At 52.4% G+C, this 13379-nt stretch overlaps 1 protein-coding gene across 1 annotated transcript in view; it reads right to left on the bottom strand.

Annotated features, from left to right (window-relative positions):
- RAB43 (RAB43, member RAS oncogene family) overlaps positions 1-1724 on the bottom strand; it is a 32916-nt gene extending 31192 nt beyond the window's left edge. The window contains exon 1 of the mRNA XM_004442929.3: positions 1441-1724. Within this exon, the coding sequence (XP_004442986.1) occupies positions 1441-1638 (198 nt within the window). The 5' untranslated portion in view covers positions 1639-1724. The remainder of the gene's footprint in view (positions 1-1440) is intronic.
- Positions 1725-13379: the final 11655 nt, after the last annotated feature.

The raw sequence follows: 13379 nt of genomic DNA, 5'->3' as shown, positions 1-13379 counted from the left end.
AGACTCGCCCATGGACACGCTCCACCTATCCTACAGCCCTTCCCTCGCCACCTGCTCTAAAGGGATGGTCCTGAATAATAACTCAAAGCTACCTGCCACACCTTACTCTTTTTTCCTATCCCAAGGAGACCAAAACACACAGAAACCCAAAAGACTATTAAAAAAAAGAAAACTCTTCAGGCAGGGAGTTTCTGGTTCCCCTGTCACAACTACTCTAGCGGCACTGTGGTCATATAAAGACCGTTGCCTTACTTTTTCTCCATGGTGGGGCAGGAGGGAGGTAACGCCCAGAAATTATCCCAATTTTGCAGAAACAAAGAGCTATGTATCCTGACGCAAGGCAACCACAAGCAGGCCTACAGCAGCCCAGGGAGGCAGAGCGCCACAGCATCAGGGCCCAAGGGACTCCAATCACCCTGATTCAAGTTCGTGAAAACGCGGAGACAACAGCAGATAACACTTGCCCTGTGCTGCCCCGCCCAGGGCTCTAAGAGCTGTCCTGGAGATCGCGTGAACTCAAAACCACGCAAGAACGGAAAGGATTTCTGAACAGCACCGTTAAGTAAAGTTACTGAGCAAGAACAATGCTCTGTCCTGGCCACGGTCTCCTACTCTGCTAGGGAGGGCTGACACTCAGGTTAGAAACTCTGATTCATTAATCACAAATATTATTTATCAAACCATTGCCAGGACATCGTGGCAACGACATCCTGCTATTTCTATTCGGAGCCCCTGCCAAAGCTTGATCCTCTCCCCCACCTGCCGGCACCTGTGAAGTTTTCAGTTTCCATCAAACTCCAGCTGGGGGAGGGGACCCAGTGCTGGCCCTAGTTGAGTCAAGTTCCCCCACCGTGTCCACAAAGAGAGGGCAGGGAGGCGTGGCCAGGCCGGAAATTCTGACAAAAAGTTTTCGCCCTCTGGTCCTAGAAGCAACTACTTCCTGATCCCTCCTAGCCGCGGAGGGGTGTGGTTTTCTGGCTGGGTTCCCCACCTGAGGGCCGAGCCCGGGGCCTCGACTGCGGCGGGAGGGGTCAGGCCGGCCGGGCGCCCTTCTGTCCCCCGCACTCGGAGACGCCCTGCTGCCTTCCACTGGCGAAGTTATTCTGGAGCAAAGTCCCCCCGGGATGTGAGCTCGGGGGGTGGCAGGGCCTCCTCCTTCGCCCTCCCCTCAACATACACGCATACACGCACCCCAAGGGCGGCGATGGCGGACTCAACCCGGCCCAGACCCCGAGGCCCAGGCCTGCTCCGAAAGGACGAAGGGCAAGAGGCAGCAAAAGGTATTCGCCAGAAACTTCGGAACAATCCGGGGCGCTCGCTGCGCCCCCCTCCACCATCCCCCATCCCGTTGCGGGAAAGCCTTCCCGTCGGAGCCCGGGCGGCGCGGCAGCCGGAGAGGGCCAGGCCAGCCGGCGCGGCGACCCCAGGCCGGCCTCCCACCTTGACCCGCTTGCCCTGGATCTCCAGAGTCTTCATGGTGAAGTCGACGCCGATGGTGCTGCCCTGGCGCTCCGAGAAGGCGCCCGTCTTGAAGCGCTGCACCACGCACGTCTTGCCCACGCTCGCGTCGCCCACCAGCACCAGCTTGAACAGGAAGTCGTACTGCTCGTCCGGGTCGCCCGGGCCCGGCCCCGCCATGGCCGCGCGGGAGCCGAAGGGCCGGCGCTCCGAACGCTGGCGGCGGCCTGGCCTCACGGAAGCCGCGTGCCGCCTGGCGACGTGGAAGCGCCGCACCACCTGAGGGAGAGACGCCGCCGGCCGCCGGCCCCGCCTCGGCCGGTCCTCCGCCCCGCCCCCTGCCCACCGCCCCGCCGCCCCGCCGCCCCGCCCCCTGCCCGCCGCCCCGCCGCCCCGCCCCCTTCCCACCGCCCCTCCGCCCCGCCCCCTGCCCTCCGCCCCGCCCTCAGCCCCGCGCCAGGCCAGTCGGGCCCTCAGGCCCTCCCTCAGACCCGACCCTAATCAGACTCCGCCCTCAGGCCCGCCCACCGCCACGCCCCGGCGGGACTCGGCCCCTCAGCGCTGCTCTCGGCCGCGTCCCCAGCCAGGTCCGCCCCCAGACCTGCTCTCAGGCCCGCCCCCGCCAGACCCCGCCCCCAGGCCGGCTCTCAGCACCGCCCCCGGCCAAACTCGGCCCTCAGCACGGCCCTCGGCCCTACCCCCAGCCTGGCGGCGCCCTCAGTGGCGCCCTCGGCCCGTTAACGCTCGGCTCCTCAGCTCCGCCCCTGAGCCCGCCCACAACCCAACCCCGCGCGCAGCACCGCCCCCTCACTCGCCACGCCCCACCACCTACTTAGGCCGACCCGCGCCGCACGGCCTCCCAGGCCTGGCTGGTCAGCCCGGGCTCCCCCACCTGCTGGTGTTTCAGACGCACAGGCAGGAGCAGGCTGGAGGGAGTGGTGGGGTCTCTGGGCCTGCAGGCCTGGGAGCCTGTTAACCCAGCCCTTGGACCCAGAATGGCGTCCTCTAGAATGAATCACTGGGGAAGGTGCTCTCACTAAGAGGGTGGCAATGCAGAATCCCTGTAACAGAGGATGGGATAGATTGTAGCATTTTCCCATCCCGAAGAAGGAAAAGGCCTGGGGGCACACTACAAGGAAGGAAGAAGGCTTTGGTGAGGCCAGAAATTAAGCTGGCTACAAAACTGGGGAGGGGGCCCCCCAGGATTCTGGGGAGAGTGGAATTAGGGAGCCCCGTTTGGTGGGAGACTAGGCCAGAAGGAGGAGTTGGGAGATCCCAGCCCCAAAAGGCAGCCTAGCAGTGGTTGAAGTAGCTGCCCAAACGGCTCAGAATGGGCTGGCTCAGTTGGCATTATGGGTCCAGTTGGGGCCTAAGCAGAGGAACAAGGGAGCTTCATGGAGAGTTCTGTGGAAGGGCAGACCAGCTCCCGAGATGGTGCAGTGAACCACGGGTCCTCAGAGAAATGAGACCCAAACGTCTGTAAGAGACTTAAAATAGATGAAATAAGACCTGTCCTCCAAAGGGCTTCCCAACTACCAAGATGGGAGGGAATTAAGAACACTCATGCCCTCTTACAAGGGGGCTACAGCACTCCAATTCTATGTAATTAAAAAAATTCGAGGACTGGCCCAGTGGCCTAGTGGTTAAGTTCCCATGCTCTGCTTTGGTGGCCCAGGGTTCTCCCCATTCGGATCCTGGGTGTGGACCTACACACTGTTCATCAAGCCATGCTGAGGCAGCATCCCATATAGAAGAGCCACAACTCTATAGCTATGACACACAACTATGTACTGAGGCTTTGGGGAGGAAAAAAAAAAAGAGGAAGATTGGCAACAGATGTTAGCGCAGGGCCAATCTTCCTCAAAAAAAAAAAAAAGATTAATGCCTGTTATGGGTAAGGTACTGTTCTAGTGCCTTGGAATATATCAGTGAACAAAGCAGACAAAAATCCATACCCTCCCCAGTAGAAAAGGGAAAAGGGCCTTCCCCGTAGCTTAAGGAGACAGCAGAGAGCAAGTCCACCAGGACCAGTACCCCTGAAGACCCCTGACTGGCTTCACTGGCCAGGTGGGGGAGAGACGCTGAAGAGGCAAAGGCAGATGTATGGAGAAGGTGGAAGAGTTATGTGTTCTGGAACAGTTTGAACTCCACTCCCATGGGAAATACCCAAGAATACAAGGCAGGAACTCCCAAAGTGCCATGGAAAAGCAATTCTGGGAGCCCAGCTTTATTATATCAGACTGGAGCGGCAGGAAATAGCCTCCATTCCAGGGTAGAAGTAGACTGAAAGATGTGGGATGGAAGGCTTCCGCGTGCTGGGGTTGGCTTTGGGAAGGTGGGGCATGTCAAAGCCCAGAACTCCAGAAAACAAGGTCGGCCTCCAGCTCAGAGTGGCTACCCAGAGCACAAGGTGGAGAGGGGGAAGGGAAAGGTGAGTCCAGGAGCCAGGATGAGCCAAGGCTCTCACCCACTGGAGGCATGGGGAAAGGAAGGAACAACGTTGACAGTTTCCGGGCGAGGTGAGCAAGTGGCTGGATAGCTGAACTGGCCTTTCCATTAGCCTTGCCTGGAATTGGTTTGGGATGGGGTGGGAGCGTGTTAGTCTGGGTACGGATTTTGTCAGAAAGCCCAGCCACCACTTGCATTTGTGCAGTGATGGAAACGTTCTAAAACTGGACTGTCACGAGGGTAGCATTACTCAGGAAATTTATTAAAATCATTAAATTGTACTCTTACAATGGATGGTAAGTAAATTATACCTCAATAAAGCTGTTAAAAAATATCTGCATTTCCTCTCTTTTCGTGGTAAATTCCTGAATAGCACAGTGGCATTTTATCTGAAATTGAATTATGCTCATTTGAAATGGAGCAATGCAAAAATGTTTATGATGTCTCACCGCCCAAAATTTTAAATAACGCACATCCCCAATTTTTTTTAATGTATCAAGAATTTAACATTCTTAAAGCTAATGGTGGGTAGACGGAGTGAATTTTCTCTGTGTTTGGGTTATTGCCACACGGTGGCACCATCCTAGTTGATAACTGAAAGCATCTGCTGTCACCCCACTGTTCCGTGTATCAGAGCTCCTCCAAGTGGTTAGAGGAACAAGTGCCTTTCTCCTCCTTCCTTCCTTGGTTCCTTCCTCCCTTCCTCTTCCTTCCTTCCTCCCTTCCTCCCTCCCTTCCTTCCTTCCTTCCTTCCTTCCTTCCTTCCTTCCTTCCTTCCTTCCTTCCTTCCTTCCTTCCTTCCTTTTCTCATCTTTTTCTTTCCTTCTACAGTTACCATTATAAAATATATAGCCTCTAACAATATCATCCATGTTTTCTTTATTTGGTAGTGCCCAGACCAGTGCTGAAAATGTGCCCCAATCAGAAAGAAAGGTGAAAAAACTCCATGAAGAAGACCAGACACCAACCATGATACCTTGTACTCTTAGTGTAGAAGAGAGCTTGCTGCAAAATACTAGAAAACTAAAAGCAGTAAGAATGCAAAAATATGCGGCAGCAGTTGTACCCTTAGGTGCCCTGGGCTCGCGCTAGCTGAGGGCTGGGAAGTCTCCCTCCCGGGAGCAGCCCTCAGTTCCTCTGGTGGCCAAAGAAAAGCCATCCATCCCACTCTCTCTCTCCTCCCAGAACCCCAAACTATCATAAACATGGGCCAAGTGAACCCTGCTTCATTTGATGGTACCAGTTTCACACTTGAGGCTCTGACTGGAAGTACGGGATCACCTGGCTCTCAGCACCGCTACTCCAACCTCCACCACCTCCACAGCGCCCTCCCACCAACTCTGCTACCCCCAGACCAGGTGCCTGCCTTCCCTGGAGGACTGCCCTGGCTTTGTCCCTTCTCAGCTTCTACATGGCCCTGCAGCCCCTCACGCCGCCAAATGGACCTGAGGGGAGTGCTCTTACACGGCTGCCCCTGCTCAGACTCCTTGACAAGCCCCAGACCCTCAGGAACATCCCCGTGTTCAAGGCCCACCGCACCTCTTCAACATCATCGGCTCCCCTGCCCTGAGGCCCCTCCACTATTTCCCAGCCCCTCAAACATGCCAGTTTTCACAGACTCCCACATAGCCCAGCGAGAGGGACCTGGGAGCACATCTGCCCTCCCCACTTCTCATCTTACTGAGGCAGAAACCCAGGCTCAGTGCCTTGCAGAAAAATACTCTGTGACAGGAACTCTGTACTGGGTCAGCCCTACAGGAGACCTTCCCTCTACATTATTTTTTGGGGTGGGGGGGTGAAGCAAGAGGGGAGCAGATATGAAAACACCTGAAAGGGTGGGGTGCTGCTGCTAGTCTTCCAGTGGACCTGTCTGCTCGTTTTAGTCAAACGGTGCCTGCAGGAGTTGGGGAAGCCCTGATGGCCCCCAGCGGGATCCTGCTGCAGTTAGTGTGAGCAGGGGTGGGAACCCTCACCTGTCTCCTCCTGGGACTTTGGGAGGAAGTGGTGAGATACTGATGCCCTCTATCCAGTCCAAGTGGCAGAGGCTGGGGTAGGGCGTGGAGCCCTGTGAGGCATCAAAACCAGACCCTTTGCCTCCCCACTGCAGGCTTGTGAGGGCATCGGGTTGGCAGGAGGAGAAAGGTTTTAATTTCTTCTTGTTTATAAATTGCCCAAGAACAGGAGCACTTGGTGTTAGAGGGCAGAGTGCAGGAGCTGGGGGCCGCAGGAGGAGGACAGTCTGAGGCCTCGGTGGTGCTGATGTGACAAATCATAAAGCACGGCAGGAGGAAGATTGACGTTTTAGTCTCACAGGAGGACTGGTGTGGTGAGGGAAGGGAGGGAAGTCTATAGAAATGTGTGTATGGAAAGCTGCCGTTTAGGAAACTGCAGGCAGAGCCAAAGCTAATATAAACCATGATCAGATTTTGTCAACCAAAGTTTCCTGCGAGTGGTTCTGTCACCTGTGGGCTATGAGCTGGGCCAAGGTGACCACATCCCCACCAGTAGTCACACCCGCCAAGCCAATTCCCCTGCTGACCCAGGCCTGGAGTAGGAGCCCTATTGAGACCTTCTCTCTGGGGCCCCTGGCAGACAAGTAGCCAGGGCCCGCAGGGCAGGAAGAAGCCTGGGGTTGGGTCCCATCTCTGCTGGGGACACCTGTAGGATGTTGGCGGGTTGCTTCTCTACTCAGAGCCTCGGTTTCCTCAGGTGTGGGACATGGCTTCCTGTCCTGCCTGCATCCCGGGAAGCCACAATGAGATCCCTGGTGGGGAGGGGCTTTGCAAACTGAAGGGCTGGAGCAGGGCTCCCGTTCCTGTCTCTGTCCCTGGTGCCTAGACGCCTGCTGAATTCCATCGACTGCATGAGGAAGGCCTGGAGTCCTGGACATTCCAGATGGGCTGCACTCCAGGCACTTGCCAACCATCTTTTCCAGGGAGAAGAAACGCCTGTTGTTTGAATTTCCTGCTCTCATCGAAAGCAAGGTGGCCCCAAGCCCACCCGTGCCCCTTGGAAGGAAACCCGTAACCGGGCTCTTCTGAGCTGGGCCCCGCCACACCTCCCAGAGGCTCAGACAAGGGCCAGGCCATCCTGAGGGGCCTCCCTTGCCTCTGCCCACACCAGGACTGCCCAGACACTGGGGCAAACTCAGAGGGCACCAGGTCCAGTCCTGGACTTGAAAACAGGGAAACTGAGGCAGGGGCCCAAAGGGACTTACTCAAAGCCTCCACTAAGTTTGCTTCTGAGCCCCCAACTCAGGCTGGGCTGAGTGCTAGGTCCCAGAGCTGAGTCTGACCCAGTCCCTCCCCTGGGGGCTCCCAAAGCTCCAACCTCGACCCCTCCCTGCTCCCTGCACACATTCCCCCAGGGGCTCCGCTGAGGGAGGAGCCATCTGTGATGGTTTCCTCTGTATCTTCACACTGGCTTCAGTGAGAACGTATCTTTCCCAGAGATAGAGAAGAAAAAAGAGAAATGCTTTATGTAAACAAGACTCAGAATAACAATGTGTTCATAGGGACTATGTTTGGCTAAAGAACTTACAGAGATCTGCTATATTGCTTTTTAAAATGTTATTTTATTATCACTTTTTATTGTGGTAAATATAGCATAATATTTATTATTTTAGCCATTGGTAAGTGTACAGTTCAGCGGCGTTAAAGGTATTCATGTTGTTGTGCAAAGATAAGCATGATCTATAGCCAAAGCTTTTTCATCACCCCTAACAAAAACTCTGTGCCCACTAAACATGCCCCTCCTCTGCCCCTACCTGGCAATCCACTGTGTAATAGCTCCGTTGCTATGAATTTCACCATTCCAGGGACGCCATGCTCTATGAATTTTTTAAAAAGATTATTTTATTGAAGTCATATTGGCTTATAACATTGTGTAATTTCAGATGTACATTATCCATTAATTAATCCATTAATCCATTTTGAGTTAATTTTTGTGTAAGATAAAGGCCTACTTTCATTCTTTAGCACGTGGCTGTCCAGTTTTCCCAGCACCATTTATTGAAGAGACTTTCCTTTCTCCATTGTATGTTGTTGGCTCCTTTTTCAAAGATTAGCTTTCTATATTTCTGGGCTTTCAATTCTATTCCATCAATCTGTGTGTCTGTTTTTGTGCTAGTACCATGCTGTTTTGATTACTATAGCTTTGTAGTATATTTTGAAGTCAGGGATTCTGATGCCTCCAGCTTTGTTCCTTTTTGTCAGGATTGCTTTGGCTGTTCAGGGTCTTTAAATTTTAGGATTCTTTGTTCTGTTTCTATGAAGAGTGTCATTGGGATTGCACTGAATCTGTAGATTGCTGTAGATTTTAACTACGTTTATTCTTTCAATCTGTAAGCATGGAATATCTTCCCATTTCTTCATGTCTTCTTCAATTTCTTTCAATAACGTCTTACAGTTTTCAGTGTATAAGTCTTGCACCTCCTTGGTTAAATTTATTCCTAGATATTTTATTCTTTTTGTTGCGATTGTAAATGGGATTGTATTCTTGACTTCTCTTTCTGCTATACACTAATAGTGTGTAGAAATCAACTGATTTTTGTAAGTTGATTTTATACCCTGCAACTTTGCTGTAGTTGTTGATTATTTCTAATAGTTTTCTGGTAGATTCTTCAGGGTTTTTTATTTATAGAATCATGTCATCCACAAACAGTGAGAGTTTTACTTCTTCCTTTCCAATTTGGATACTTTTTATTTCTTTTTCTTGCCTAGTTGCTCTGGCCAAAACCTCCAGTACTAAGTTGAATAAGAGTGGTGAGAGTGGGCACCCTTGTCTTGTCCCTGTTCTCAGAGGGATGGCTTTCAGTTTTTCCCCATTGAGTATGATGTTGGCTGTGGGTTTGTCATATATGGCCTTTATTATGTTGAGATACTTTCCTTCTTTACCCATTTTATTGAGAGTTTTTGTCCTAAATGGATGTTGGATCTTGTCAAATGCTTTCTCTGCATCTACTGGGATGATCTTGTGATTTTTATTCCTCATTTTGTTAATGTGGTGAATCACAACGATTGATTTGCAGATGTTGACCCATCCCTGCATATACGAATTATTTAAAGCTCCTGCGACAGGCCTCCTTTCTAGGAGTGCTCATGAAATGATGTCATGGTTCAAGGCAGTTTGGGGAGGCCTAAAACAAGAAAATATGTCCTGCTTGAGAAGCTTGCTGCAGGGTTAAATAAACCCTGTGGGGATGACGACCCAGCACCAGCGCAGGGCCTCAGTGAAAGGAGGGGCTTTGCCTCCTGCGTAGGACAACAGGAGAGCTTAAAATAAATGCTATTTTTCTGTGATAGGACAGTGATGACTGCCCTTTCGTGTCGTTATCTGTGACAAATCAGCATGAGTTTACTATTTTGGGGTAGCATCTTATTTAAACCTCAAAACAACTGTGTTCATCTCAGAATTTAATGCATCCATTTCGTGCATCCCTCCCCGGATCGTTTTTCTGTGCCAGATAGACTTTTCGGGCCACTCAGCAATGTCTGAGCGCCTGTGAGCAGCCATGGGAGGGCTTCTGAGGCCGGCCTTGCAGGCCAGCCTGCCTGGCTTCAAATCCCAGCTCTGCTGCTTACCTCTCTGTGTCCTAGTTTCCCCATCTGTGAAATAGGGCAAAGGAAAGCGACAATGGTGCCCACCACCCACTGCTGTGCAGTTGTTCTGAGGATTACATATCTTCATAAGGGAGGCACTTGGAGCGGTGCCTGGCACCTGCGTGCTGGCTAAATGCAGCAGGACACAGAGCTGAGCCCTGCAGCTGAGTCCCGCCTGCTCAAACCCCCACCCCCTCTTCCACTCTCTCCTTACTCAGGGTTAGGACCATCGGTGGCTTATCCACACTTCTGGGCCTTCTCTCTCTCTCCACAGCTTGCTCCGTGAATGAATTCAGAATTCCCTGAAACTAGCTACACATGAAAACATTGAGCATTCATGACACGTACTAAAAACACAAGCATTCAAGCTTACGAGCAGTATAGACAAAATAGATAGAAGGGATAGAAGGGCAGTTCTTCTGAACAGAATTCACCTCCGGGAAGGCACAAATGATAGGACAAATCCCCCGGGGGAGTGTTTATCCTGTTAGCGGTCAGGGATATGCAAGTGATAAGACCTTGCAGTGGATACTATTTTTTAGTTACTAAAGTGAAAGAAAACTTGAAAAAACTGTTAGCTCCCAATGCTGGCAAAGCGGCCACGAGGCTGCTACAAGCTTTCAGGTGTGGTGACGCTCTGGGTGCATGAAAAGCCCTCTGGGGATTCATCTGAAGGGCAGGATTCGAGGAGGGGGTCAGCAGGCTGGCCCGGGCCGTCTGGGGAGGCCGGGAGGAAAGCGGGCCACCGCCCACGGAAAGAGGGCTGGTCTCCCGGCTGCTTACAGGGGAAGGAGGCAAAATGCAGAGACCTCAGCCTCCCCCGGAAGCCGGGAAATGCATCCTGAAATGTCCTGCCTATCGGAGTGGCGGAAAGGGCAAAGTTTTGGGGAGCGTCATGCGTCAGATCTTAGAAAGTCAAAGCCCCAATGCCCAGCAATTGACTTCTTGGTCTAGAGCAGCGATTCTCGAACTTTTCCTTCTCAAGACTCCTTGACGCTCTTAGAAATGTTTGAGGACCACAAAGAGCTTTTGCTTATGTGGGTTATGTCTGTCAATAGTTTACAGTATGTGAAAGTAAAGCTGAGAGAATTTAAAAATGTTTATGTGTTAATTCATTCAAAATGTGCTAAGTTTCAAGGATGTTTACCTAAATAAAATATTTTGATAAAAATAGGTATGTTCCAAAACAAAAAAAATTGTGAGAAGTGTGGCATTGTTTTATATTTTTGCAAAGCTCTTCAATGTCTGGCTTAATAAACTTGGCTGGAGCCTCATGTTTACTACTGCAGTCTGTCTATTGTGACATCATACATCATGTAGGCTCTGGAAAATTCCCTTTTATTTTAAGAGGGTTTTTAATTTGAGAGAATGAGAATGGAAAAGGCTAACAGTGTCTCGTTTTATGAAAATAGTTTTGAACTTGTGGACCCCCTGAAATAGTCTCAGGGACGCCAGGGGTCCCTGGAACCCCACTTTGAGGACTGGTGGTCTAGAGAAATAAGCAGACAGGTGCACAGATGGTTCCCTGCAGCGCTGATGGCAGAGGAGAACACTGGAGCAACGGCACCTCTATGAACAGAGGACAAATAAACCGTAGAACACTGACACTGTGAAATACCGTGCAACAATTTAAGAGGGAGGTGGGTGGAGTGGTGGCTAACATGGACAGATCTGTAAATTATGTGGCCATGAAAAAAAGCCAGTTTCAGAAGAATATATAAATATGATACCATTTACATAAAAACCTGCCATAAGACAATCACATTTTCGGTGGGCACATACACACATCTGTAAGTTCCTGGAAAAGGTCTGGAAGGATCCACATCAAACTGATAGCAGTGGCCACCAGAATTGGAGAAGGGTGTATCATTTTAATTCTTTTAATTAAGAAAGCAATATAGTTTAGCCTTCCTCTCTGAATTTAATCCACTTTATTAGAGATCTACCTAAAAACATAAAACTTTCCCAAGATTTTCAGACATTTCCCAAAGCCTGAAGTATAAGTCATCACTGCTTCTTATCCAGAGTGATTTAAAATGCAGATTCCAGCTGCAAAGCCATCTAGAAAGCCAACAGTCAGAGGCCGGGGTGTCTGTTGAATCAGACCCTGTGCTTAGAAGGTTCCCCAGGCCATGGACTCTCTGTTCCCCAACTCGGGCAGAGCTGAGTGAGGGCAGAGCCCTCCGCCCTCTGCTCTCTGCCGTCTCAGGCCCGCGCACAGGGGCTGGCTCAGGCCCTTTTCCAGAGAGGAAGCATCCTTTGCCCGACAAGGGAATTCGCTCTCAACTAGTTTGAGGCGTCATCCTCAGGGGCTGGAGATGGTGAGAGTCCTGGCTGGGCCCGGCAGGGAGTCCTGGGGAGACTGTGTGTGTGTGTGTGTGTGTGTGTGTGTGTGCGCGCGCGCGCACGCGTGCACGCATGCTCACAGGAGGTTGGGCGAGTGTATATGCAGAAAATATGAGATGGGCACTCTGTGTTGGGCTGGGGCTGGCTGTGGCTCAGGGCCAGGACTCAGCGTGTGCCCCTAAGAGTGCCCCCACTTCATAAGTGCCCCTTCTACAGAGTGGCCTTCTGATCAAGCATGCATTACCTTAGCACAGAGCGCACGGCCGACAATGCCAGATGCCCACCTTCTGCTTGCTGCGGGGTGCGCAGGAAGAGCAGGTGTCCAGGCCTCCCTTGCGGTTAGGGTGGGGCCACTGACTGGGTTCTAGAGAGCCACCGCTTGTGAAGGTCGCCTATACCGCTCCGGGCCTGGCCGCCAACATCCGTGCAGTCCTCTCCGCTCTCTCTGCTCACCCGCTGGCCAGAGGAATGCAGCAGACCAGCAGAGGGCTCTGAGCAGGTCCTAGAAGACGGGCTTAGCAGGAGCCAGGAAGCTTGAAGAAGGCCTCCTGGTGAACAACTGAGCACACCGAGGTGTGAGGGGCAACGCACCTTGACTGGGGTAAGCGGCGAGCCAGGTAGGGTGGCTGTCACAGCAGCTGGTAAGAATTACCCCGGCAAATTCTCCACGGGCAGCTGGGGATTTTGAAAATACTCGTTAAAGAGATGATTGTGAGGATAACGTCATGGTGACTGTTGGGATGGACTGACGGTGATGACAGAGTTGGTGTTTTGTTTATAATGGGGCTGATGTCCACGGTTGTTTGGAGCTGGTGGTGACAGAGGTGGTAGGGGGACAGCAGTGGGGGGGGCAGTGTTGACTCATGGGGCTGCTGTCTGCAGCTGTGCTGGAGAGAACGGAAGGGGTGGCAAGTATGAGGCTAGTGTGCAGGCTGTGGTGGGAGCCGGTGGTCGTGGAGGAGATGGGGTTGGTGGCCATGGGGAAGGGAGAATGTGTCGCTGGCCGTGGGGAGGTGACTGTGGCTGACTGTTGTCCTACAGGGGACAGTGGTGGCTTGTGTGGTACGGTTGGTTGTAGTGGTGGGAGGTATTGATGCTGGGGTTGGTGGCTGTGGAGCGGGTGGGACTGTGCAGACAGCTCTCTGGTGGTGGCCTTGCTGGCCTGGGATGGAGATGGCGGGGATGATGGAGATGGTGGGGATGACGGAGATGGTGAATAGAACTTCCCAGTGGACCTATTTTCCTGCGGCTCCCATGTGGATCCCTTATGCACCTCGGGAAATCCCCGCCTGGTCACTGAATGTCCCTCCACTCCTCCCCACCCTCAGGAAAGTCTGATTGGTGACGCCGGGCTGCCAGGCTCCTGACAGGTTCTCACTGGACCGAACCACTCAGCCAACAGGATCCAGGCCTGGCATGGTGACCACTGTAGCACCAGCCCTGTGGCCGCATGCACTGGCCTCAGGAAGGAGCAGGGGCAGAATTTAGGGGCACCCCATGTGGGGACTTGGGGGCTGCAGGGCCTTA

Source organism: Ceratotherium simum, chromosome 5 (genome assembly GCF_057802395.1).
Source record: "Ceratotherium simum simum isolate JZ-2026a chromosome 5, ASM5780239v1, whole genome shotgun sequence".
NCBI lineage: Eukaryota > Metazoa > Chordata > Mammalia > Perissodactyla > Rhinocerotidae > Ceratotherium > Ceratotherium simum.
Note: the sequence above shows the minus strand (reverse complement) of the source record. Positions and strands in the feature narration are given on the sequence as shown.